This window comes from Pongo pygmaeus, chromosome 15 (assembly GCF_028885625.2).
Source record: "Pongo pygmaeus isolate AG05252 chromosome 15, NHGRI_mPonPyg2-v2.0_pri, whole genome shotgun sequence".
NCBI classification, from domain to species: Eukaryota; Metazoa; Chordata; class Mammalia; order Primates; family Hominidae; genus Pongo; species Pongo pygmaeus.
Window position 1 is genome coordinate 17,032,072 of NC_072388.2, and position 27,614 is coordinate 17,059,685.

General features: G+C 45.9%; 1 protein-coding gene across 1 annotated transcript in view; it reads left to right on the forward strand.

The window, feature by feature from the left end:
- Positions 1-27,614, forward strand: part of LOC129013196 (rootletin-like) — a 66,686-nt gene that overhangs the window by 21,467 nt on the left and 17,605 nt on the right. The window contains 12 exon segments of the mRNA XM_063652118.1: positions 9,588-9,677; positions 10,206-10,284; positions 14,673-14,769; positions 15,434-15,533; positions 15,939-16,176; positions 21,871-22,028; positions 23,207-23,351; positions 24,004-24,058; positions 24,061-24,149; positions 24,497-24,596; positions 26,220-26,318; positions 26,321-26,388. Of these exon segments, the coding sequence (XP_063508188.1) occupies positions 15,997-16,176; positions 21,871-22,028; positions 23,207-23,351; positions 24,004-24,058; positions 24,061-24,149; positions 24,497-24,596; positions 26,220-26,318; positions 26,321-26,388 (894 nt within the window). The 5' untranslated portion in view covers positions 9,588-9,677; positions 10,206-10,284; positions 14,673-14,769; positions 15,434-15,533; positions 15,939-15,996.

The following is a 27,614-nucleotide window of genomic DNA, read 5'->3' on the forward strand; positions in this document are numbered from 1 at the left end:
ATTATTAACAGGTTTTTTTTTAAAACCTGATTCACAGAAAAGGTTAATGATATGGTTTGGATCTTTGACCCCATCAAATCTCATGTCGAATTCTAATCCCCAGTACTGGAAGTGGGGCCTGGTGGGAGGTGATTAAATTATGGAAGTGGAATTCTCATAAATGGAATAGCACCATTCCCTTGGTGCTGTCTTGTGATTGAGTTTTCATGACTTTGGTTGTTTAAAAGTTTGTGCACCTTTCCCATCTCTCTCTCTTGCTCTTTCTGCAGCCAGGTGAAGGGCTGTTCCCCCTTTGCCTTCTGCCATGATTGTAAATTACCTGAGGCCTCCCCAAAAGCTGAGCAGATGTCAGCATCATGCTTCCTTAACAGCCAGTGGAATTACGAGTCAATTAAATCTATTTTCCTTATAAATTACCAGTCTTCAGTTTTTCTTCATGGCAGTGAGGAAATGAACTAATTCAGCTAGTAAATGACAAATGCCATAAAAATAGCAAATAGCACAAGAAGATATCCAGCCAAGACTAGGGGACTGCAGAACCTAAGGATTTCTGAAAGCGTGGGTTTTTAAGAGTGTGAAGAAACTAAGCCTGGGACACATTTAGGAACTCAATTACATAAGAAATAAAAATCATATATAGACTATTTAAATTTAGAAGAGGAGGAGGAGAGGAGAAAGATGAGGAAGAGGAGGAGGAGGAAGAAGACATTCTGGCTTAGCACATTTACTCCAGTCTATAGGGAAAGCTCAGTTATACCCGTTCCCCACTAACCCTAAGAGGAGCTCTAATGTTCATAAGGGGCTTTCTCAAGGACTCAAATAAATCCTCAGGGATACAAAATAGGGTGGGATACCAAGCAATAGAGGTGTGTGTGTCTTTTTGTGTGCGCGTGTGTGTGTGTTAGACAAATAGATGAAAATTTTTTTCTTTTGAGACATAATCATTTTGTTTGGAGTCTCTCTCTTTTTCTCTCAATTTTCTCTTTCTCTCCCTCTCTCTGTCTTTCTTTTTCTTTCTCACTTTCCCTTTGCAATACTAGTGAAGCAAGGCAAAATGAAATGGGATCTTTCTCTAGCTTGATAGATCATTTGTTATTATTTGTTTCTTCATTACAAACTGTCCTGTTAAACTTTCATGGCTAAAAACAAAATAATTTATCTTGTTCCTGAAACTGAACTTTGGGCAGGGCCCAGTGTGAAAATCTCATCTCTGTCTATGTCAATCAGGTCAGCTGAGGAAATTCAACTGGGGCTACAGGTATAATTTTCAAGACAGCTTGCAGATGTGGTTGATGGATGCTGTCAGTTGGTAACTCAGCCATAACGGTCATTCAGGAGCCTCACTTCCTCTCCAAATGAGAATCTCTAGAGAACATCTTATGTTCTCCATGGCATAGTGGCAGTATCCTAAAAGCAAGTCTTCCAAGGGACAGGAAATTTCCTTCCAAGGGACAGGAAATACTCTCTCTCTCTCTTTATTACACTTTAAGTTCTGGGGTACATGTGCAGAATGTGCAGGTCTGTTAATAGGTATACATGTGCCATAGTGGTTTGCTGCACCCATCAACCCATCACCTACATTAGGTATTTCTCCTAATGCTGTCTCTCCCCCAGCCCCCAATCCCACGAAAGGCCCTGGTGTGTGATGTTCCCCTCCCTGTGTCCATGTGTTCTTTGTTCAACTCCCACTTATGAGTGAGAACATGCAGTGTTTGGTTTTCTGTTCTTGTGTTAGTTTGCTGAGAATGATGTTTCCAGCTTCATCCATGTCCCTGCAAAGGACATGAAATCATCCTTTTTTTACAGCTGCAGAGTATGCCATAGTGTATATGTGTCACATTTTCTTTATCCAGTCTATCATTGATGGATATTTTGGTTGGTTCCAAGTCTTTGCTATTGTGAATAGTGCCTCAGTAAACATATGTGTGCATGTGTGTTTACAGTAGAATAATTTATCATCCTTTGGGTATACAGCCAATAATGGGATTGCTGGGTCAAATGGTGTTTCTAGTTCTAGATCTCTGAGGAATCGCCAAACTGTCTTCCACAATGGTTGAACTAACTTACACTCCCACCAACAGTGTAAAAGCATTCATATTTCTCCACATCCTCTCTAGCATCTGTTATTTCCTTACCTTTTAATGATCGCAATTCTAACTGGCGTGAGATGGTATCTCATTGTGGTTTTGATTTGCATTTCTCTAATGACCAATGATGATGAGCTTTTTTTCATATGTTTATTGGTTCCATAAATGTCTTCTTTTGAGAAGTGTCTGTTCATATCCTCCGTCCACTTTTTGATGGGATTATTTGTATTTTTCTTGTAAATTTGTTTAAGTTCTTTGTAGATTCTGGATATTAGCCCTTTGTCAGATGGATAGATTGCAAAAATTTTCTCACATTCTGTGCATTGCCTGTTGACTCTGGTGATGGTTTCTTTTGCTGCACAGAAGCTCTTTAGTTTAATTAGATCCCATTTGTCAATTCTGGCTTTTGTTGCCATTGCTTTTGGTGTTTTAGACATAAAGTCTTTGCCCATGCCTGTGTCCTAAGTGGTATTGCCCAGGTTTTCTTCTTGGATTTTTATGGTTTTAGGTCTTACATTTAAGTCTTTAATCCATGTTGAGATGATTTGTGTATAAGGTGTAAGGAAGGGGCCCAGTTTTAGTTTTCTGCATATGGCTAGCCAGTTTTCCCAACACCATTTAAATAGAGAATCTTTTCCTCATTGCTCGTTTTTGTCAGGTTCATCAACAATCAGATGGTTGTAGATGTGTAGTGTAATTTCTGAGGCCTCTGTTCTGTTCCATTGGTCTATATATCTGTTTTGGAACCAGTACCATGCTGTTTTGGTTACTGTAGCATTGCCGTATAGTTTGAAGTCAGGTAGTGTGATGCCTCCAGCTTTGTTCTTTTTGCTTAGGATTGTCTTGGCTGTGCAGGCTCTTTTTTGGTTCCATATGAAGTTTAAAATAGTTTTTTCCAATTCTGTGAAGAAAGTCAGTAGTAGCTTGATGGGGATAGCATTAAATCTATAAATTACTTTGGGCAGTATGGCTATTTTCATGATATTGATTCATCCTATCCATGAGCATGGAATGTTTTTCCATTTATTTGTGTCCTCTCTTATTTCTTTGAGCAGTGGTTTGCAGTTCTCCTTGAAGAGGTCCTTCACATCCCTTGTAAGTTGTATTCTTAGGTATTTTATTCTCCTTGTAGCAATTGTGAATGGAAGTTCATTCATAATTTGGCTCTCTGCTTGTCTGTTATTGATGTATAGGAATGCTTGTGATTTTTTCACGTTGATTTTGTATCCTGAGACTTTGCAGAAGTTCCTTATCAGCTTAAGGAAATTTGGGGCTGAGACGATGGGGTTTTTAAAATATGCAGTCATGTCATCTGCAAGCAGAAACAACTTGACTTCCTCTTTTCCTATTTGAATACCGTTTATTTCTTTCTTTTGCCTGACTGCCCTGACCAGAACTTCCCATACTGTGTTGAATAGGAGTGGTGAGAGAGGACATCCCTGTCTTGTGCTGGTTTTCGAAGGGCATGCTTCCAGTTTTTTCCCACTCAGTATGATGTTGGCTGTGGGTTTGTCATAAATAGCTGTTATTATTTTGAGATATGCTTCACCAATACCTAGTTTATTGAGTTTTTAGCATGAAAGCCTGTTGAATTCTGTTGAAGGCCTTTTCTGCATCTATTGAGATAATCATGTGGTTTTTGTCATTGGTTCTGTTTATGTGATGGATTACATTTATTGATTTGTGTTTGTTGAACCAGCCTTGCATCCCAGGTATGAAGCCAAGTTGATCTTGTGGGTAAGCTTTTTAATGTGCTGCTGGATTTGGTTTGCCAGTATTTAATTGAGGATTTTCACACAGATGTTCATCAGGGATATTGGCCTCAAATTTTCCTTTTTTGTTGTGTCTCTTCCAGGTTTTGGTATCAGGATGAGGCTGGCCTCATCAAATGAGTTAGGGAGGATTCCCTCTTTTTCTATTGCTGGGAATAGTTTCAGAAGAAATGGTGCTGGCTCCTCTTTGTAACTGGTAGAATTCGGCTGTGAATCCGTCTGGTCCTGAACTTTTTTTGGGTGGTAGGCTATTAATTATTGCCTCAATTTCAAAACTAGTTATTGGTGTATTCAGGGATTCTACTTCTTTCTGGTTTAGTCTTCAGAGGGTGTATATGTCTAGGAATTTATCCATTTCTTCTAGATTTTCTAGTTTATTTGTGGAGAGGTGTTTATAGTATTCTCTGATGGTAGTTTGTATTTCTGTGGGATCAGTGGTGATATCTTCTATATCATTTTTATTGTGTCTATTTGATTCTTCTCTCTTTTCTTCTTTATTAGTCTGGCTAGCGGTCTATTTTGTTGATCTTTTTAAAAAACCAGCTCCTGATTTTTTGAAGGGTTTTTTCGTGTCTCTATCTCCTTCAGTTCTGCTCTGATCTTAGTTATTTCTGGTCTTCTGCTTGATTTTGAATTTATTTGCTGTTGCTTCTCTAGTTCTTTTAATTTAGATATTAGGCTGTCCATTTTAGATCTTTCCTGCTTTCTCTTGTAGGCATTTAGTGCTATAAATTTCCCTCTACACACTGCTTTAAATGTGTCCCAGAGATTCTGGTACGTTGTGTCTTCGTTCTTATTGGTTTCAAAGAAACAGCTTTTTTTCTGCCTTCTTTTCATTATTTGCCCAGTAGTCATTCTGGAGCAGGTTGTTCAGTTTCGATGTAGTTGTGTGGTTTTGAGTAAGTTTCTTAATCCTGAGTTTTATTTTGATTGCACTGTGGTCTGAGAGACCGTCATGATTTCTGTTCTTCTGCATTTGCTGAGGAGTGTTTTACTTCCAATTATGTGGTCAATTTTAGAATAAGTGAGCTGAGGTGCTGAAAAGAATCTGTATTCTGTCAATTTGGGGTGGAGAGTTCTGTACATGTCTATTAGGTCTGCTTGGTCCAGAGCTGAGTTCAAGTCCTGCATATCCTTGTTAACTTTCTGTCTCTTTGATATGTCTAATATTGACAATGGGGTGTTAAAGTCTCCCGCTATTATTGTGGGAGAGTCTAAGTCCCTTTGTAGGTCTCTAAGAACTTGCTTTATGAATTGGGGTGCTCCTGTATTGGGTGCATATATATTTAGGATAGTTAACTCTTCCTGCTGCATTGATCCCTTTACCATTATGTAATGCCCTTCTCTGTCTCTTGATCCTTGTTGGTTTAAAGTCTGTTTTATGAGATTAGGATTGCAACTCCTGCTTTTTTTTTTTTTTTTTTTTTGCTATCCATTTGTTTGCTAAATATTCCTCCATTCTTTTATTTTGAGCCTACGTGTGTCTTTGCTTGTGAGATGGGTCTCCTGAATTCAGCACACTGATGGGTCTTGAATCTTTACCCAATTTGCCAGGCTGTGTCTTTTAATCGGGGCATTTAGCCCATTTACATTTAAGGTTAATATTGTTACATGTGAATTTGATCCTGTCGTTATAATGCTAGTTGATTGTTTTGCCCATTAGTAGATGCAGTTTCTTCATATTGTCGATGTTCTTTACAACTTGGTATGTTTTTGGTGTGTTTTGCAGTGGTTGGTACCGACTGTTCCTTTCCATGTTTAGTGCTTCTTCAGGAGCTCTTGTAAGGCAGGCTTGGTGGTGACAAAATCTCTCAGCATTTGCTTGTCTGTAAAGGATTTTGTTTCTACTTTGCTTATGAAGCTTAATTTGGCTGGATATGAAATTCTGGGTTGAAAATTATTTTAGAATGTTGAATATTGGCCTCCACTCTCATCTGGCTTGCAGGGTTTCTGCCAAGAGATCCGCTGTTAGTTCTGATGGGCTTCCCTTTGTGGGTAACCCGACCTTTCTCTTTGGCTGCCCTTAATATTTTTTCCTTTATTTCAACCTTGGTGAATTTGATGATTATGTCTCTTGGGGTTGCTCTTCTCAAGGAATATCTTCATGATGTTCTCTGTATTTCCTGAATTTGAATGTTGGCCTGTCTTGCTAAGTTGGGGAAGTTCTCCTGGGTAATATCCTGCAGTGTTTTCCAACTTGCCTCCATTCTCCTCATCACTTTCAGGTACACCAATCAGACGTAAATTTGGTCTTTTTGCATAGTCCCGTATTTCTTGGAGGCTTTGTTCGTTTCTTTCCATTCTTTTTTCTTTAAACTTCTCTTCTCACTTCATTTCATTCATTTGACCTTCCATCACTGATACCCTTTCTTTCAGTTGATAAAATCGGCTACTGAGGCTTGTGCATTCATCACGTAGTTCTCGTGCCTTGGTTTTCAGCTCCATCAGGTCCTTTAAGGACTTCTCCGTATTGGTTATTCTAGTTAGCCATTCATTTAATCTTTTTTCAAGGTTTTTAACTTCTTTGCCATGGGTTCAAATTTCCTCCTTTAGCTCAGAGTAGTTTGATCGTCTGAAGCCTTCTTCTCTCAACTCATCAAAGTCATTCTCTCTCCAGCTTTGTTCCATTGCTGGTGAGGAGCTGCATTCCTTTGGAGGAGGAGAGGCATTCTGATTTTTAGAATTTTCCGTTTTTCTGCTCTATTTTTTCCCCATCTTTGTTGTTTTATCTACCTTTGGTCTTTGATGATGGTGACGTACAGATGGGGTTTTGGTGTGGATGTCCTTTTCTGTTTGTTAGTTTTCCTTCTAACAGTCAGGATCCTCAGCTGCAGGTCTGTTGGAGTTTGCCGGAGGTCCACTGCAGACCCTTGTTTGCCTGGGTATCAGCAGCGGAGGCTGCAGAACAGCAGATATTGGTGAACAGCAAATGTTGCTGCCTGATTATTCCTCTGGAAGTTTTGTCTCAGAGGAGTACCCAGCCCTGTGAGGTGTCAGTCTGCCCCTACTGGGGGGTGCCTCCCAGTTAGGCTACTCGGGGGTCAGGGACCCACTTGAGGAGGCAGTCTCTCCGTTCTCAGATCTCAAGCTGCATGCTCGGAGAACCACTACTCTCTTCAAAGCTCAGTTGGAAATGCAGAAATCATTCGTCGTCTTCATTGCTCAGACTGGGAACTGTAGGCTGGAGCTGTTCCTGTTCAGCCATCTTGGTTCCACCACCCTATAAAATCATTAATAAACCAAAGACTTTAGTAAAATGGAAATTTTATTTTAACTTGCAACCTGAGAAATAACTGTCAACAAAATTAGAGAAATTACCACATTAAAGTTTTAAAATCTTGACCCTAACAATGAAAACTCAGGTGTACCTAAGAACCATCAGCCCACGGGTCAAGGGGAACGAAACTAAATAAAAAGCAAAATAAAACCAAGAAAACCAAATTCAGGATTATTCGGTATTCTGTAATGCTATTTTATCTTCAGAGTCACAGGAAATGGTTATTATTATTATTATTATTATTATTGTTTTGATATGGAATCTCTGTCAGCCAGGCTGGAGTGCAGTGGCACGATCTTGGCTCACTGCACCCTCTGCCTCTCGGGTTCAAGTGATTCTCCTGCCTCAGCTTCCAGAGTAGTTGAGATTACAGACATGCTCCACCATGCCTGGCTAACTTTTGTATTTTTATTAGAGACAGGGTTTCACCATGTTGGCCAGGCTGGTCTCAAACTCCTGACCTCAAGCAATCCACCTGCCTCGGCCTCCCAAAGTGCTGGAATTACAGGCATAGGCCATTGCACTCAGCTGAAAATAATTTTATGCACATTCCAAGTCAAAATACATTCTATTTTTGAATATTTGATGACTTTAGGATATTATATTAACTCTTAATTGAATTAATACAAGTTTAGATGTAAAGGTTATGTTTATGTTGACTAAAAATTATTAATGTTTCACATATATGAAAGTAATAATGTCATAGTTTTTATACTTGTAGAATACTTTGAAATATATATTAGCTAATATTTTATGTTCATTTTGGGTTTTCACATTATTGTTAGAGAGATCCACAGAAATCTAATACTTTGTGAATATCCAAATCATAAGCATTTTGCTGGATGCGTTCATAAATATTTTATTTAAAAAGAACATTAATTGAAGTTTTACACTATTTTATGATTCATCAAACACAGCAACTGAATACTGGCATATAGCAACATTACAGAGGTTAGCCTAAGATAAAACTCATAAAAGGGTAAAAGGAAGGAAAGGAAAAAGGATACCAGGCTGTATAAAGATTTTAAATACAGGCAGGGTCCGTTGGCTCAGGCCTCTAATTTCAACACCTTGGGAGGCCGAGGTGGGCAGATCGCGAGTTCAGGAGAACAAGACTCATCCTGGCTAACATGGTGAAACCCTGTCTCTACTAAAAGTAAAAAATTAGCTGGGCGTGGTAGTGCGCACCTGTAGTTCCAGCTACTCAGGAGGCTGAGGCAGGAGAATCGCTTGAACCTGAGAGGCGGAGCTTGCAGTGAGCCGAGATTGTGCCACTGCACGCTAGCCTGGGTGACAGAGTGAGACTCCATCTCAAAAAAAAAAAAAAACACAAAAAGATTTTAAAAGCAAACATAATATGTCTGAACCTTTGCCTGCAGTTTCATATTTTGTGAAAAGCATTTTGTAAGTAGAGGACTCCTAAGTGCTGTAAGGCACCTAGTACACTACAATGGCACAGACGTGGCAGATACTCATTGAAATGATTTTAACTTCTGATATATGTTATCTTTGTTGTTCATTTATTAATCTAGTGAAAATCAGCCAACAGATGGAGTGACATTGACCTGTAAAACTTCCAAGATCCCATCCAAGCTTACTGTCCTCTGAAGTTCTCCATAATTGATTGTCTGTTCCCACCAACATTTAGCATAAGCTAGAAGCTTACATTGTTAATCATCCTTCTCTGTTTATGTGCTGACTTGCAGATAAATGGGCCTATGTAGCCTTTATCTTCACAGCCCTAATAAAATCTACGTAATTTAATAACTTTGTCATAAACCCAATGTTTCATAAAATTATGTCTTATCAACTATGTTCTGGTAAAAGAATTGCTCATTTTTGCTTAAGCTTTTCTGACTCTCCATTGCCTGCTGAATACAGTAAGTTCTTAACTCAGTGTGAAGATTTAATATGTTCTTGAAAACTGTGACCTGTAATTAAACCAATTTTACCATAGCCTAATTGATAGAAATAGTTAAGTTTCTATGGCGTATTTCTGGTCACAAAAACATCACCAAACTTAGAAAGGCCCAAAACACTTACAGTATTAAACACTGAAATAAATGTGAGCACTACATACATTTAAGAAAAATTAGGTTGGACGCAGTGGCTTGTGACTGTAATCCCAACACTTTGGGAGGCCGAGGTAGGAGGATCACTTGAGGTCAGTAAATCGAGAGCAGCCTGGCCAACATGGCAAAACCCTGTCTCTACTAAAAATACAAAAAATTAGCCGAGTGTGAGGCTGAGGCAGGAGAATGGCCTGAATGTGGGGGGAAGTGGAGGTTGCAGTGAGTTGAGATCGAGCCACTGCACTCCAGCCTGGGTGACAGAGCAAGACATCATTTCAAAAAATGAATAAATAAATAAATGAAAAATTAATAAAAATATTATGAGGGCCACCCTGATGAAATAACTGGGAAAGTTATTTTTCTTACTGTGTTTCCTTAGTTTCTTTATTTGTAGGCACAGCTGCATAAAGAAACCAGATGGCCCAACAGCACCAGAGCTTATCCACCCCTGACCAGATATCAGAAGGAGGTAAGATCCCCAACCAGCACAAACTTGAACAGGTGACCCCTAGTTGCTTTTAGATCAATTTTTTTTTTTTTTTTAAGACAGAGTCTTACTCTGTCACCCAGGCTTGAGTGCAGGGGCACCATCTCGGCTCACTGCAACCTCTGGCTCCCAGGTTCCAGCGAGTCTCCTCCTCAGCCTCCCAAGTAGCTTGGATTACAAGTGTGTACCACCTTGCCCAGCTAAACTTTTTTTTTTTTTTGTATTTTTTTTAGTAGAGACCAGGTTTCACCATGTTGGCCAGGCTGGTCTCGAACTCCTCACCTTAGGTAATCCACCCTCCTTGGCCTCCTGTAGATGTATGTTTATGCACTGAACCTATGCACGTAGAGTCCCACCCTGCACAGTTCTTAAAAACCCCTGATAAAATTGTGTATTAATTCTAGTGATATTTTAGCGAATCTTTTTTATTTTACAGAAAATTATTTCATTTGCAATAATGACAGTTCTACTTTTATTTTATAATCTGGACAATTTTTTTTTCTGTTGTAGAATTTCCCTGGCTAATACCTCCAGTACAATGCTGAATAGAGTGGTTAAAGTGGAAATTCTTGTCTTCTCAAACTTTCAGGTAAAGAAGCACAAGTCTGTCGCCATTAAGTATGATGGATGTTAGCTGTAGGTTTTTTATAGATACCTCTTAGTGCTCTCAAAATCTTTTTCTATTAGTAGTTTGCTGGGGGTTTTGTCAGGAATGATACTTGATATTTGTAACTTTCTCTGTACCTATTTAAAGGATCACTTTTTGTTCTTTACTAATATTGGGTATTATCTTGATTGAATTTTAGATACTAAGTCACAACGACATTTACAAAACAATCACATTTGTTCTTGGTGTATATTCATATTTTATGTGCCTCGATTTAGCATGCTAAAGTTTTCTGAGGCTGTATGTGTCTACATGAATATGGCATATTTGCCCACAGACCTTCTGTTTATACTTGTGTCTGGCCTTAGTATTACAGTAATACTGGCCTCTAGAATGAATCGGAAAATGTTCCCTCTTCTTCATTTTTTGGAAGTATTTTCTGCTGAAGAATTAGTATTAATTATTTATTGAATATTGGTAGAATGTTTTATATAGGTTATTTTGCCCTGGATTTTCTTTGTGAAAGTATTTTAAATGAATGCTTTTGCTTTACTTGAGTAACAATTCATAATATATAAATATTTATTTTATACTTTTCAGTTTACTTTTGTAAGTTGTACATCCAAGATATTAATTTCTAATTTATAACATTCCATGTGTAATATTCTAGGCTGTTAACATGAAAATATCAGAAATAATAGAGAGTAAGACTTCAGCCCAATCAGTGAATGACCCAAAGTCTGTCTATTGTAGGATGGATCATTTAAATATGATGCTATCCTTAATGTTTACATTTTTGTGTGAGGAAAATAAGGTACTGAATCTAAAGGAAATTATTAAAACTACCATTTAACTTTGAATTTTCTCAAGAGGGCAAACCAAGTAGACCTTCCAATTTTTGTTGCTACTTAACATAAGACATAAACATAGTTTTTAATTAGAACAAACAATGTGCCATTTGAAGAATGGTATGAAGATGATTATTTGATGAATAATTTTGCTAGTACTTGCTTAGTGCAGACAATATGTTAGGCAAGATTCTAAGCCAGTACACACACACACACACACACACACACACACACACACACACACACACACACACACACACACACACACACACACACACACACACACACACACACACACACACACACACACACACACACACACACACACACACACACACACACACACCCCTTATATATAATTGTTTAAAATAAGGAACCCACAGATTCATGAGTGGTGAAAAATTGACATATTCTCAATCTTAGTAACTTTAAAACTATCATAAAAATTTACTGTTTTGATTTACAATAACTAAATATATATAAAACTATTAATTTCATTAGAAAATTTGACTTGGCTTGGAGATAAATGTGTTGCACAATTGAAAAGTAACCATAGACACATTATTATCAAATACCAAACAAAAGCATTTAAAAAAAGATTAGGACTGAAAGATGCTATAGAATTTGTCACAGCAAAAATACAACAGAGCACACTTGTAGACACTGTGGTATGTTAATAAAAACGATCAATTAATGTGTACACACAGGCCAGTGTGCTCATCATTACGTGAAAAAATTTTAGAACTAGTAAACAAAGTCAGTGGGTTTGCAGGATACTATATCAATGTACAAAAAATCCATTGCATCTTTATACTCCAACAACAAATATCTGGGAAAAATCAAGAAGACAGTTACATATACTATAATATCTAAAATAATAAAGTATTAGGTTGGTAATGGCAAAAACCACAATTACATTTGCACCAATCTAATACTTAGAAATAAATATAATAAAGAAGGTAAAAGATTTGTACAACAAAAACTGTAAAATATTAGTGGAGGCAATTATAGAAAAGACAAATTTAAAAATACTTAGTGTTCATGGATTAGAAAAACTAGTATTAAAACATTCATACTGGCCAGGCACGGTGGCTCACGCCTGTAATCCCAGGACTTTGGGAGGCCGAGGTGAGTGGATCATGAGGTCAGGAGATCGAGACCATCGTGGCCAAAATGATGAAACCTTGTCTCTGCTAAAAGTACAAGAATTAGCTGGGTGTGGTGGCACATGCCTGTAATACCAGCTACTCGGGAGGCTGAGGCATGAGAATCACTTGAGCCCAGGTGGTGGAGGTTGCAGTGAGCTGAGATTGCGCCACTGCACTCCAGCCTGGTGACAGAGTGAGACTCCATCTCAAAAAAAAAAAAACAGAAAAAAAACCATTCATACTACTGAAATTAGTGTATATATTTAAAGCAATTTCTATCAGAATTTCAATAGCATTTTCAACAAAAATTTAAAAAAATTCCACAGTTTGTATGGAATTACAAAAGACCTCAAATAAAGCAATTTTGAGAAAGAGGGACAAAGCTAGAAGCAGTATGCTGCCTAATTTCAAGCTGTATAGCAAAGCTGTGGTCATCAAAACTGCAAAATATTGGCATAAACACAAACACATAAGCCAATGGAACAGAATAGAGAGCTCAGATATATATAAAATATATCCATCTGTATACAGTCAACAGATTTTCAACAAAGGCATATAAACACACAATGGTGAAAGAACAAACTCTTCAATAAATAGTGATGGGAAAATGGGATATCCCTATGCAAAAACAAATTGCATCCAAGCTTTACGACATACATAAAATTAATTTAAAATATATTAAAGACTTAAACATTGGACTTGAAACCATAAATCTTCTAGAAGACAACACTGAGCAAAATTCTTTGGCATTGATCCTAGCAGTAGTTTTTTGTGTGTTTGACACCAAAAGCACAGGAAAAAAAAAGTGGGACTACATCAAACTAAAAAGTTTCTACTGCATAGCAAAAGACCATCAGTGACATTAAAACGCTATCTAAAGAATTGGAGAAAAATACCTGTATGCCAAATATCAGATAAAGGGTTAATGTTCAAAATGTGCAAGAAACTCATAAAACTTAAGCCCCCAAAATAAAAATAACAACAAAAAGTAACGCATTCTTTTAAAAAGTGGCCAAAAAACTAGTTTTTTTAAAGAAGCCATTAGTAATTTTGAGAAAAATGCAAATCAAAACCACAATGAGTTAGCATTCAAACACATACTAAGGTGATATTTATCAAAAATTCAAAAGAAAGCAAGTGTTATCAAGAATATACAGAAAAGGGACCCACGTACACTACCACTGCGAATGTAAATTGGTAAAGCCATTATGGAAGACGGCATGGAGGTTCATCAAATAATTAAAAACAAAACTATCATATGATTCAACAATCTCACGTCTAAGTAAATATCCAAAGAATATGAATTCACTATCTTGAAGAGATATTTTCATTTCTATGTTTATTGAAGCATTATTAACTATAGATAAGGGGCCGGGTGCAGTGGCTCACACCTGTAATCCCAGCACTTTGGGAGGCCAAGGTGTGTGGATCACGAGGTCAGGAGTTTGAGACCAGCCTGGCCAATATGGTGAAACCCTGTCTCTACTAAAAATACAAAAATTAGCTGGGTGATAGTGGGCATCTGTAGCCCCAGCTACTCGGGAGGCTGAGGTAGGAGAATTGCTTGAACCTGGGAGGCGGAGTATGCAGTCAGCCTAGATCGTGCCACTGCACTCCAGCCTGAGCAACAGAGTGAAACTCCGTAGGCTGGGTAACATAGCAAGACCATGTCCCTACAAATTAGCTAGGCATGGTGGTGTATTGCTGTGGTCCTTGCTACTTTGGAGGCTGAGGTGGGAGAATAATTTATACCGAAAATTTAGAGGTTACAGTGAGCTATAATCATGCCACTGCACACCAGCCTGCTGTTATATCTAACAACAACAATAAAAAGGAAATTTTACATATATGTATTGTGTGTGTGTGTGTGTGTGTGAGTGAGACACAATTCAGGCCTTGAAAAAATCTCGACATTTGCAGCCACACGGATCATCTTGAGGGCGTTATGCTAAGTGAAATAAGCCAGACACGGAAAGATGAACACTGCATTATCTCAATTATATGTGGAATCTAAAAAAGGGCTTGAATTATAGTTACAGAGAGTAGAATGGTAGTGACCAAGGGCTGTGGCTTGGGGGAATGAGATATTGGTCAAATGGTTTTTAAAAAGAATTTATGCCCCTTACTCCTGCCACCTGGACAAGTCCTCAACTGCTTTCCCATGAGATAAGGCTGGTGGGAACCTCATTCCCATTTGACAGATGAGAAGTGTGAGGTCTGGAGAGGAGCTGGGACTTGCCTAAGGTCACACAGCCAGGGAGGTGGATGTTAGGGTCCCTGCCTCGGGTTTGGAGAAGCATGGTGGACACAGAGCTAGTAGATTTGAGAGGCAGGAGTGGTCCCCCACTCACCTCTGCTGTTCCCCCAACTCCAGAGTGACAGAGCTGGGCCTGGCAGTGGAGTGTCTTCAGAAGCAGAATCTGGAGAAGGATCAGGTCAACAAGGACCTCACTGAGAAGCTTGAGGCCCTGGTGAGCTGCAGCTGCCCCTGAGATGGGGCAGGATGGGATGGGGTACCGGCCAGATCCATGGATGCAGGCTTAGGGCTGGGCTGCCTGGGCCACCCCCAGTGTCCCACTCACACTCAGGTTCAGCCCACACAGGTGTGCAGGCTTTGTGGTAAGCACACTCACCTCCTCCATCCCATTTCTTCCTCACAGCAGCCCTGTAGCATAATCCTCATGACACAGATGGGGAAACTGAGGCCCAAGAGGGGAAATGCTTGTCCAGTCTCAGAGCCGGTAAGTGGGAGAGTCGGGACTTGGACTCCCATCCACACTTTCCAGGTCCAGATGCTGCCTCTGGCAACCCAGCTCCCCCACCCCAACCAGTGGGACACTCACTCCTCTCCAGGGTACGGCCTGGTTTGGTCACCCCTCTGTGTGGGGCCTGGCCTGGGTTCTAGATCCAGCTCTCCTCCAATCGACTGTGTGACCTGGGGCAGGACACAGCTCTTTTCTGGGCCTGGTCTGTTCAGCGAGGGCCTCGGGCCTGCTGTGGGGTCTACCAGATGACTGGCCTATGGACATGGCTTCAGAGGCCACCTGGTCAGTGGTGGGCCAGGGAGGGAGGGAAAGGGGAGGTTTCAGATAAGACAGAACCCCGACCACCTTTGTCTCCCTCACCCCACTCCAGGGATTCCTGTGTCTACAGGAGCAGGCGGCCCTGGAGACAGAGGACGGAGAAGGGCTACAGCAGAGCCTAAAGGACCTGGCACAGGTGTGAGCCCAGAGAGGTGAGAAGACAGGGACCTGCCAGGCAATCCCCAGCTCCCCTGCCATGACTTTCGGTGGCTTCGGACTGAACTGCAAATGGGTGGGGGCCTGGGACCCAGGCTGTAGCTGCTCAGCACCCCTGCTAGCTCACCTGGCCTCTGCCTTGGGGAGCCCCCAGTCTCAGATGGGAGGCATGGCCGGTTCAGAGCCCACCTGTGAGCAATGCCAAATGATGACTTCACAATAAATGGGAGGCCTCAGCAGCGAGCTGAGGACTGAGCTAGTGGAGGAGGTGAAATCAGGAAGGCTTCTTGTAGGAGGCAGCATTTGGGATGAGGCGGCCCGCAGCCTCGCCTGGGCGACTTTGCCAGCTAACCCCGCGGTTCCTAACTCTGTGGCCTCCTGCCTCCCTCCTCTACCCTCAGGCCATCCTGTCAGAGGCTGAGAGCGGCGTCCAGCTGAGAGGCTCCAAGTGCACCGCGGATGCATTGGAGGGCAGCCTGCGGGGGCTCTCGGGACAGCGGACCCCGTCCGCACCGCAGCGCTCCTAGCCGGGCCAAGGCCATTCGCCCCGCCGAGGCCCCTCCCAGGCCTGCTCAGACTCCTCCAGGCTTGCTCGCCCTGATTCACTCCGCCCTGCACAAGCGCCAGCTGCAGGTCCAGGTAGGAAGCGGCCCGAGTGTTCTGGGGGCAGCCAGAGGCCCAGGGGGAGGGGCTTGCGCCCTCCGGGTGGGGGCGTGGGCGGGTCTGGGGCCAGGGTACGGGGGAGGAGTCTGAGCGCCCTGGGGTGCAGGCAGAGCCCTGAGAGATAGTGTCTGAGCGTGTCAGGATCCCCAAGGAGGTGGCCGAGAGCTCTGTGGTGAAGCCAAGCCCAGAAGTGGGGGTGCTTGGGCAGCTGGAGTTGGGTGCTTGGGCAGCTGGTGGAGGGAGGAGGCTGCGGCAGTGTTAGGGTCCTGGTAGAGAGGGAGACAGGTCCCTGGTCATACAGAGCCAGGACCCTGGGAAAAGGTCTAGCAAGGGGAATCAGAGCCTAGGATGAGAGCTTGGGAAGTAGGGGCAGAGCCAGGGTAGGGAGAAGTCTGAGAGTGGAACCAGGATGCAAGGGGGAGGAGCCTGGGAGCCCTGGGGTGGGGTCAGAACCCAGGAGAGGAGTGTGCCTGGGGGTTTGTCAGGCATCGGGGGGCTTTGATAGTTGTCCGGGACCCCAGGCAGGTGAGGGTTCAGAGGGTGCTGAGGGCACATAGGAGGAGAGTGGAAAGCTGGCTCTCAGGCCTAGGCCCCTATCCTGCCCCAGGCCCGGTCCAGGCCCTGGACCCTGCCTAGCCTAGGCTAGTGTGTATCCCTGGAACCAGAAGAGAGTAGGTGGGCTCTGGAGGCCTCAAAGGACCCCCCTAGACTCTGAGATCCCCGTGCCCCAGGACATGCGTGGGCGCTATGAGGCAAGCCAGGACCTGCTGGGCACCCGGCGGAAGTAGCTGAGCGACAGCGAGAGTGAGTGGGGGGCCCTGGAGGAACAGCTGCAGTACCTGCAGGACAAGACTGACGGCGCCATGTAGGGCCACGAGGTCGCCCAGCGCGAGGTGCAGCGTCTGCGGAGCGCCAGCAAGCTCCTGAGAAGGTGCTGGGGAGGTCTGAGCTGGGGCGTGCTGAAGAATAAGTGTCTGGGCATAACACCAGTCGAGCGTTATGGGTGTGGCTCTGCACTAATATGGTCGCCACTAGCTGCATGTGCCTATTAACATTTATTTATTTATTTATTTGTTTATTTATTTATTTTTGAGATGAAGTCTCCCTCTGTCTCCCAGGCTGCAGTGGTGAGATTTCGGCTCACTACAAGCTCCGCCTCCTGGGTTCATGCCATTCTCCTGCCTCAGTCTCCCGAGTAGCTGGGACTGCAGGCGCCCGCCACCACAGCCGGCCAATTTTTTTTGTATTTTTAGTAGAGACAGGGTTTCACCATCTTGGCCAGGCTAATCTTGAACTCCTAATCCCGTGATCCACCTGCCTCTGTCTCCCAAAGTACTGGGATTACAGGCATGAGCCACCACGACTGGCCAACACTTATTTTTTAGTATTCAGTTTTGTTTTGTTTTGCTTTGCTTTGTTTTGAGTCACACTCTTGCTCTGTTTCCCAGGCTGGGGCACAATTGGTCCCTCACAGCTCACTGTAGCCTGGAACTCCCAGACTCAAGTGGTCCTCCCGCCTCTACCTCCCAACTGCCCCTAGATGGGGGCCAGGGTCTGGGCCTGGCCTGGAGTAGGATATGGGACCGAAGCCTGAGAGTTGGGTTTCCACTCCCTTCCTCTGTGCCCTCACCACCCTCTGAGCCCTCCCCTCCCTGGGTTCCTGGGCAACTCTGATCTCAGTCCCGAGGATACTAGACAAGCCCCCAACATTTCTAAATTTTTTGTAGAGTTGGGGGTCTCACTATGTTGCCCATGCTGCTCTTGAACTCCTAGCTTCAAACACTCCTCCCACCTCAGCCTCCCAAATTGCTGGAATTACAGGCATAAGCCACTGTGCCTGGCTCTATTAAAATTTAATTAAAAATTTGAAAAAGTGAAAATTCAGTCTGGGTATGGTGGCTCATGCCTATAATCCCAGCACTTTGGGAAGCGAAGGTGGGTGGATCACTTGAGGTCAGGAGTTCGAGACCAGCCTGGCCAACATGGTGAAACCCTGTTTCTACTAAAAATATAAAAATCAACCAGGCATGGTGGCATGCTCCTGTAATCCCAGCTACTCGGGAGGCTGAGGTGGGACAATGGTGTGAACCTGGGAGTCTGAGCTTGCAGTGAGCTGAGATCGCACCACTGTACTTCTGCCTGGGTGACAGATCGAGACTCCGTCTCAAAAAAAAAGAAAAAGAAAATTCAGTTCTTTAGTTGTCCTAGCCACATTTCAAGCATTCATCAACCATATATGGTCATAGAACATTTCTGTCATCTCAGAGAGTTCTATTGACAGCAGTATTCTGGACTGTATTTCTTGGAGTTTTTTTTTTTTTTTGGAGATGGGATCTTGCTGTGTTGCTCAGGATGGTCTCAAACTCCTGGCCTCAAGCAATTCTCCTGCCTCGGCCTCCCAAAATGCTGAGATTACAGGTATAAGCCACCATGCCTAGCCTTGAAGATTTTTTTTTCTTTTAATTTGAGACAGGGTCTTGTTCTGTCACCCAGTCTGGAGTGTAGTGGTTCAGTCTCAGTTCACTGCAACCTCCACCTCCTAGGCTTAAGTGATCCTCCCACCTCAGCCTCCTGAGTAGCTGGGACTACAGGCACACACCACCATGCCTGGCTAATTTTTCTGTTTTTCGTAGAGATAGGGTTTCTGCCCAGGCTGATCTCTAACTCCTGAGCTCAGATGATCCACCTGTCTCGGCCTCCCAAAGTACTAGGATTATAGGTGTGAGCCATCACACCCGGCACCTTGAAGATTTTTAAGACAAGAAATTATCCACTTCTTTTTTTTTCCCCCCCAGTCTTGTTGCCTGTGGCATGATCTTGGCTCACTGCAACCTCCGCCTCCCGGGTTCAAGTGATTCTCTTGCCTCAGCCTCCCTGGTAGCTGGGATTACAGGTGCCCACCACCATACCTGGCTGATTTTTATATTTTTAGTAGAGATGGGGTTCCACCATGTTGGCTAGGCTGGTGTCGAACTCCTGACCTCAGGTGATTTGCCCACCTCGGACTCCCAAAGTGCTGGATTACAGGCATGAGCCACCGTTCTTGGCAACTTGAAGATTTTTAAGACAAGAAATTATCCACTTAGCTGCCAGGTTGTTTTTGATATTTTGTTGTTTGGTTTTTCTCTTCATAAATGTGACCATCTAATGAAAAGTTTGAAAAATAGAAATATAAAGACATCACCTTCTGACAGCCTCATCTGCCCATCCTAATTCATTTAGGGCATTGGTTTTCCTTCCCATTGTGTTTCCTGGCAGTGAGATAGCAACCGTTTCCTGCACACTTACTGTGTGCCAGGCTCTTGGCCGAGTGTGTTTTATGTACTCTGTAATTTAGTCTTCCTGTCAAACTCATGCAATGCGGAACTCTGTTGTTGTAAGCTTGAGAGACTTGCTCAGACTCGTACAGCGTGTGTGGCTGGGGGTGGCAGGGTGGGAATTGGAATTCAGGTCCATGTGAGAGTAAACCCAGGCTTTCCATGCCTGGAAAGGAGAAGGTCTTTTTAAGTAGTTGTGTTCACAGCAAACATCCCATTTCGCATTCTGCTATTTTCACTTAACAGCACATTGTCCACTGGGCACAGTGGCTCACGTCTGTAATCCCAGCACTTTGGGAGGCCAAGGCGGGTGGATAACTTGAGGTCAGGAGTTTGAGACCAGCCTGGCCACATGGCAAAAAGACATCTCTACTAAAAATAAAAAAAAATTGGCCAGGCACAGTGGCTGATGCCTGTAATCCCAGCACTTTGGGAGGCAGAGGTGGGAGGACCACCTGAGGTCAGGAGTTCAAGACCAGCATGACCAACATGGAGAAACTCTGTCTCCACTAAAAATACAAAATTAGCCATCCGTGGTGGTGCATGCCTGTAATCCCAGCTACTTGGGAGGCTGAGGGAGGAGAATCATTTGAACCCGGGAGGCGGAGTTTACAGTGAGCCAAGATCACGCCATTGCACTCCAGCCTGGGCAACAAGAGTGAAACTCTGTGTCAAAGAAAATAAATAGGCTGGGTGCGGTGGCTCACTCCTGTAATCCCAGCACTTTGGGAGGCCGAGGTGGGTGGATCATGAGGTCAGGAGATTGAGACCATCCTGGCTAACACGGTGAAACCTAGTATCTACTAAAAATACAAAAAATTAGCCGGGCGTAGTGGTGGGCACCTGTAGTCCCAGCTACTCTGGAGGCTGAGGCAGGAGAATGGCGTGAACCCGGGAGGCGGAGTTTGCAGTGAGCCGAGATTTCACCACTGCACTCCAGCCTGGGCAACAGAGCAGACTCCATCTCAAAAAAATAAAAAGTAAAAAATAAAAATAAATAAATAAATAAAAATAAAAGTAAAAAATAAAAAAAATTAGGGCCGGGTGCGGTGGTTCACGCGTCTATTCCCAACCCTTTGGGAGGCCGAGGCAGGCAGATCACTTGAGGTCAGGAATTTGAGACTAGCCTGGCTAACACGGTGAAACCCTGTCTCTACCAAAAATACAAAAAATTAGCCGGGCGTAGTGGCGGGCGCCTGTAGTCCCAGCTACTCGGGAGGCTGAGGCAGGAGAATGGCGTGAACCCAGGAGGTGGAGGTTGCAGCAAGCTGAGATTGTATCACTGCACTCCAGACTAGGCAACAGAGTGAGACTCCGTCTAAAACAAAAAAAATTGCTGGATGCAGTGGCTCATGCCTGTAACCCCAGCACTTTGGGAGGCCAAGGCGGGCGGATCACAAGGTCAGGAGATCGAGACCAACCTGGCTAACACAGTGAAACCCCGTTTCTACTAAAAATATAATAAATTAGCTGGGCATGGTGGCGGGTGCCTGTAGTCCCAGCTACTCGGGAGACTGAGGCAGGAGAATGGCGTGAACCCGGGAGACGGAGGTTGCAGAGCAAAGATGGCATCACTGTACTCCAGCCTGGGTGACAGAGCGAGACTCCGTCTCAAAAAACAAAAAAAAATTAGCCGATCATGGTGGTAGGCGCCTGTAGTCCCAGACACTCGGGAGGCTGAGGCAGGAGAATGGTGTGATCCCAGGAGGTGGAGCTTGCAGTGAGCTGAGATGGTGCCATTGCACTCCAGTCTGGGTGACAGAGCGAGACGCCATCGCACCAAAAAAAAAAAAAAAAAAAATCGCGTCGTGAAGTGTTTTCACACCTGCCACCAGTGGGGAAAGTAGCAGCTCATGGCAAGTCTTTGGGGTCTCATTTGTTGCCTTCTCCTCCGTCCCCTGCTGTGGCCAACATGTGCCTATGTAGCAGGAAGCTGTGAGATCTGCAGACTCAGCTCTATCGGGCTTCCCGGAATTGAGGGGCATGGGGTGTTATAGGGAGCATTTCCTGGTCACATGGCGTAGCAGAGCTGGTGGCACAATTGCCTGTGTGTCCCAGGAGCCTAGCCTGGCCTCTTCTACCTGGTAGGGTGCTTGGAGATCACACCAGTACCTCCATCCACTCCACTGGGCCTCCAAGTGGGTGGGCTGGGGAGAAGGAAAGCCAGCTTCTTCTGCTGGAGGGTGTGAGTGAAATGAGTCAGCTATGGACGGGGTGGTCAGGGAAGGCTTCCTGGAGGCAGGTGCCTTGGAAGACAGGAGGATGTAGCTCATGGCTAGAGCAGCAGCCAGCCACCTTCTCTGGAGAGAGCAGCCCCAGCATCCCCTCTGCTCCCCCTCCCCTTGTCCTGAAGGGAGAAGAGCAACCTGGCCCACAGCCTGCAGGTGGCCCAGCAGCAGACCGAGGAGCTGCAGCAGAAGGGGGAGAAGCTGCAGGCTGCCCAGGAGGAGCTGCGGCGCCAGCGGGACTGGCAGGAGGAAGAGCAGGAGGATGCGGTGCAGGATGGCGCAGGTGAGCAGCATCTTGCTACCCTGCCAGGGCCCTTCAAATGTGCCTCGGGTCCCCTGACAGTGCCCCCCGGGGGGTTAGGGAGCACCCACTGGGTCCTGGGCCTCCTACCATCTGGACCCCTCTGATGTCGGCTTTTCTAACCAGACCCATTTCAGGAAATTGGGGCTCAGGGACGTGTCATCACTTACCTGGGGTCAGAGAATTAGTTAAAAGGTAGAACTTGGATGATAATAACAACAATAGTTAAAATAAGAGTAGTAATATTAGTAATAGTATTTTTAAAATTTAGTTATGATAATAATAACATCCTAATTTCACTAAGTGCCAGATACCATTTTAAGCCATTCAGTTCTCTCATTTAACTCCATGATAACTCTATGACATAGAAGCTGTTATCTCCATTTTGTGGGTGGTAAACTGAGGCACAGAGAAGCCATGTCACTTGCCCCAGGTCACACAGCTAGTTAGCAGAAGAGCCAGGATTTGAACCCAGACATTCTGCCTTCAGAGTTAACCTCTTCACCACTGCGCTGCTTACCTCTCTGGGACGTGATCGATGATGTTTAGTAGACTGTGGTGGAGCATATTATTCTTGTTTCTGAAGGCCTTTGGGGAGATGTGTCAGGCACTATTTTAAGCACGTGTGAAATTTGTATCCTTAAAACAGGTTGGGCGCGGTGGCTCACGCCTGTAATCCCAGCACTTTGGGAGGCCGAAGCAGGCAAATCGCCTGAGGTCAGGAGTTCGAGACCAGCCTGACCAACATGGGGAAACCCTGTCTCTACTAAAACTACAAAAAATTAGCCAGGCATGGTGGTGAGCACCTGTAATCCCAGCTACTTGGGAGGCTGAGGCAGGAGAATTGCTTGAACCTGGGAGGCAGAAGTTGCAGTGAGCCGAGATCGCACCACTGTACTTCAGCCTGTGTGACAGAGCAAGACTCTGTCTCAAAAAAACAAACAATGTCACGAGGCAAGTGGTACCTCATTTTGCAGGTGTGAAAACGGAGGCCCAGGGTCATGGAGCTAAGCGGTAGTGGGCTTGGTCGCCCTGTGGCTCAGGCTCTTTCTCTCCAAACTCCTGCCTCAGGCCTGGTCCCCGGCCCAGCATCTTGCTGGCTACAGGGGGTTCAGAGCAGGAAAGTGACATGGGCCACCCGCCCGCCCTCTGTCCCGCAGCCATAGACAACTAGAGCAGCTGGAAGGGAAGCACTCAGTCCTGGCCAAGGAGCTGGTGGAGGTGAGGGAGGTGCTGAGCCACGCCACACTGCAACGGGATATGCTGCAGGCCGAGAAGGACGAGGTGTCCGAGGCGCTGACCAAGGTGGGTCCCTGTTTGCTGCACAACCCCAAACCTACCTCTGACCCCCAGCCCCAAGCCTTCTCACTCTGGCGCGGACTGGTCCCAGTGTCAGGCAGACCTCTGAGCCTGGCCACAGACTGACCCCTTCCTTCTGGATACAGGCTGATCTTTGTCACAGGCCACAGACCTCTGGACCTCTGGTCCCAGCCATAAGTGGACTGACCTCTCTTTATGGCCACATGCCTGCTCTTCTGGATGCTCCTGCGGGCAGTGCCTATAGCTCAGGGACATCCAGTGCCTGAGACTCAGCTCCTGGGGTCTGAGAGTTGGGGCCACAGCCCAGAGAGTCCTTGGCGGGGGGACCTGCCCTGTCCGCTGCAGCCTGGGCTCTGAGCAGTGCTATCCCTAGACCCTACTCAGGGGATCCTCTGAACTCTGGCCCTGCCCTGCAGCTTGAGCTAGTTTTGCACAGCTCTGCAGTGCGTGGCTTTTAAATGGCTCCATAAGCAGCAGGCTTTCTGCGGTAATTTTTTTTTTTCATCTCACGCTGAGTCCTCTCCTTGTCTCCCCTCCCCTGTCTCCGAGGGTCCATCTCTCTGGGTCTCTTCTTGTCTCTCCTCACCTCCTCCCAACCTTTCTGCCTTTCCTCATCTCTTGGGGCCTGACCCTGCAGGCTGAGGCTGGCCGCATGGAGCTCGAGCCCTCCATGACCAAGCTGAGGGCAGAGGAGGCTCCCTGCGGGACTCCCTGTCCAAGCTGAGCGCCCTCAACGAGAGCCTTGCTCAGGACAAGTTGGATCTGAACCGCCTTGTCGCCCAGGTACGCTGTGCACCTGCAGGCCCACCTGCCTTGCCCACCCATCCTCCCCACTCAGTGAGGCACCCCAGGCCCAGCCCGGCACCTGTCTTGGCCCCTGCCTCCCTCTCTGTCTCTGGTTATCTGTCTGTCTCTGTCTGTCTGTCTATCCTCTCTAGGCATCAAAGCACAGAAGCTCCATGGGCCCTCCTCATCTCCCCCTCCCCAGTGTCCCACACACCCAAGGGCACTGTCCTTCATTCCCTGGGAGCCTCCCCTGGGCTATTGTGGCTGGTGGGTGGGTGGAGGAGGCGTCCTGGTCCTGGGAGGAATGCCCTGCTCACGAGGCCCCACCCCTACCCTGCCCACAGCTGGAGGAAGAAAAGGCCACCCTGCAGGGCCGGCAGTGGCAGGTGGAGCAGGAGGCCACAGTGGCATGGGAAGAGCAGGAGCAGCTGGAGGAGCTCCATCTCAAATAATAATAATAATCATCATCATCATCATAATGATACAGATTAATAATAGGTCAAGACTTTTTAGAATTGGAATCTTAGACTTTTGGGAACATCACATCTGGAAGAGACCTTAGGGTTTCAGGGATCCAGGGACCTTCATGCAGTGTCTATCCTGGAGTGCCTGGGTTTCTGGGAGGGGTCTCTAGAGGATGGGGCAGGGGGTGCAGGAAGCAGGGTGCAGGTCTCCCCCTTGAGGCCTGCTGAGCAGCTGCACTTGGGTCTGTTTTATATATTCAGCTTCTCTGCTTAGAGTAATACAAGGGTTCTGTTACTCCCAAAGCTGAGCGAGGGCTCTCTTTTTTTTTTTTTTTTTGAGATAGAGTCTTGCTCTGTTGCCCAGGCTGGAATGCAGTGGCACGATCTGGGCTCACTGCAACCTCCGCCTCCGGGGTTTAAGCTGTTCGCCTGCCTCAGTGTCCCAAGTAGCAGGGACTACAGGTGTGCACCACCATGCCCGGCTAATTTTTGTATTTTTAGTAGAGACAGGGTTTCACCACATTGGCCAGGCTAGTCTTGAACTCTTGACCTCAAGTGATCCACCTGCCAAAGTGCTGGGATTATAGGCGTGCGCCACCATGTCCAGCTGGGCCATCATTTTTGTACACACGTGCATTGCAGATCTAGAGAAGGTCATGACTTGCCCAAGTACATATAGCACAACAGGGCAGACCCTGGGCTCGAACCCAGGCCTTCTGCCAGGACTGGGTTAGGCCCAGAGTTGGGGTGCTGCACGATGAACAAGCTGGGGGATGCTGGGAGTGCTGCTCAGTCTCTGGGTCGGGGTCAGCTCTCCCCGGCAGCTGAGCGGGCGGGAGCAGGAGCTGGAGTAGGCCCGACGGGCGATCCAGCTAATTGTTGTATTTTTAGTAGAGACAGGGTTTTGCTATGTTGGCCAGGCTGGTCTCGAACTCCTGACCTAAGGCGATCCACCTGGCCCAGCCTCCCAAAGTGCTGGGATTACAGGCATGAGCGACTGCGCCCAGCCTGTTTTTTTTGGGGGGACAGAGTCTCACTTTTGTCACCCAGGCTGGAGTGCAGTGGCTTGATCTTGGCTCACTGCAACTTCTGTCTCTTGGGTTCAAGCGATTCTCCTGCCTCAGCCTCCCGAGTAGCTGGGACTACATACGTCTGCCACCATGACCAGCTAATTGTTGTATTTTTAGTAGAGACAGGGTTTCACCATGTTGGCCAGGCTGGTCTCGAACTCCTGACTTAAGGTGATCCACCTGCCCCAGCTTCCCAAAGTGCTGGGATTACAGGCGTGAGCCATGGTGCCTGGCCTAGGGTTGTTATATCTTTGACATCCATCCCATTTGGGAGGCGTTCTCATCAGTCATTTTATGCCTTTAATGCCATTCTAGGTAGGCAGGAAAGGGGTCAGGGCCAGTGGGCCCATGTGGCAGATAGGGAAAGTGAGGCCCAGAGAGGGCAAGCCACTTCTTCAAGAGGACCCAAACTAGATGCCAGGCAGGCCCTCTGCCTCTGGGATTTTGCCCATGTGGTTCACCTGGCCTAAGTCTGCTGGCCCAAGGAAAGGTTTCAACCCAACCCTGCCCTTTCCCCCATTCCTCTCGTGCAGGGGAGTTGGTGGGCCTGCGGCAGCAAATAATAACTACACAGGAGAAAGCCAGTCTAGACAAGGAGCTGATGGCCCAGAAGCTGGTACAGGCTGAGCGGGAGCCCAGGCCTCTCTGCGGGAGCAGCAGGCAGCCCACGAGGAGGACTTGCAGTGACTCCAGAGTGAAAAGGTTCAGGCAGCTGGGGCGGGGTGGACAGGAATCTGAGCCAGTGTCTCATCATCATTCTTGCTCTGCCTCGGTCTCTACATCTGTGAAATGGGACTTTCTCTCTGTTGTGGGGGCCCTGGGGACAGCTGGGAGGACTGGGGGGGGTGGTGGGAAGGTTGTGGTCCTTATTAGACATGCAGATTCCCAGGTCCCAAATCTGGTCCAGCCCTGGTAATCCTGATGCAGAGGGTCCACAACCACATTTGGGAAATGCCGACCTAACGTACAGCAGGAAAGCACTTTCATTTGCTAAGAAGTACTGTTTGCATATGAAGGGCTACTCAGACCTGAGCCTATAGAAAGGCAAGGCCCCAGGGAAGTTACTAGAACACTGACTCTGGGGTTATATTGCCTGGGTTTGAATCTAATCTTAGTCACTTACTGGTGATGCTACCCAAGGTGTCCGTGCCTTCATTTCCCCACCTGTAGAAATAGGGATAGGATAGTGAAGGTACTGAGGATGAGCTGAGACCATCTGCATAGAGGGCTTAGCATAGTGACTGGTACTTAGCAAATGCTCCGTAAGTTATGATTGCTGGCACTGACATGCTCTCCAGAGTGGCCCTCAGGACAGGGGCCCTCGGCCACCAAATCCTAGACAGGGCTGCCTCTGACAGAGGTGCAGGTTATGACTGCATGGATCCAGGGCGTGCCACTCACCCTGCAGTCCCCATGGCCTTGGGTGGTTGTTATCATGCTTCTCCAGCAGGGGGAGGGAAAGCTCTTCCCCCTCCTCCCCAACCCCCGACCCCGGTGTCTCCCTCTGTTGCACAGGCTGGAGTGCAGTAGCGCAATCTCGGCTCACTGCAACCTCCACCTTCTGGGTTCAAGCGATTCTCCTGCCTCAGCTTCCTGAGTAGCTGGGATTATAGCCGTGCCACCACAGCTGGCTAATTTTGGTATTTTTAGTAGAGATGGGATTTCACCATATTGGTCAGGCTGATCTCGAACTTTTGACCTCGTGATCTGCTCGCCTCAGCCTCCTGAAGTGCTGGGATTCCAGGCATGAGCTACGGTGCGGCTTGGCTGGGAGTGCTGACTCATGCCTGTAATCCCAGCACTTTGGGAGGCCGAGGTGGGCGGATCACGAGGTCAGGAGATCGAGACCATCCTGGCTAATACGGTGAAACCCCATGTATACTAAAATCACAAAAAATTAGCTGGGCATGGTGGCACGCACCTGTAGT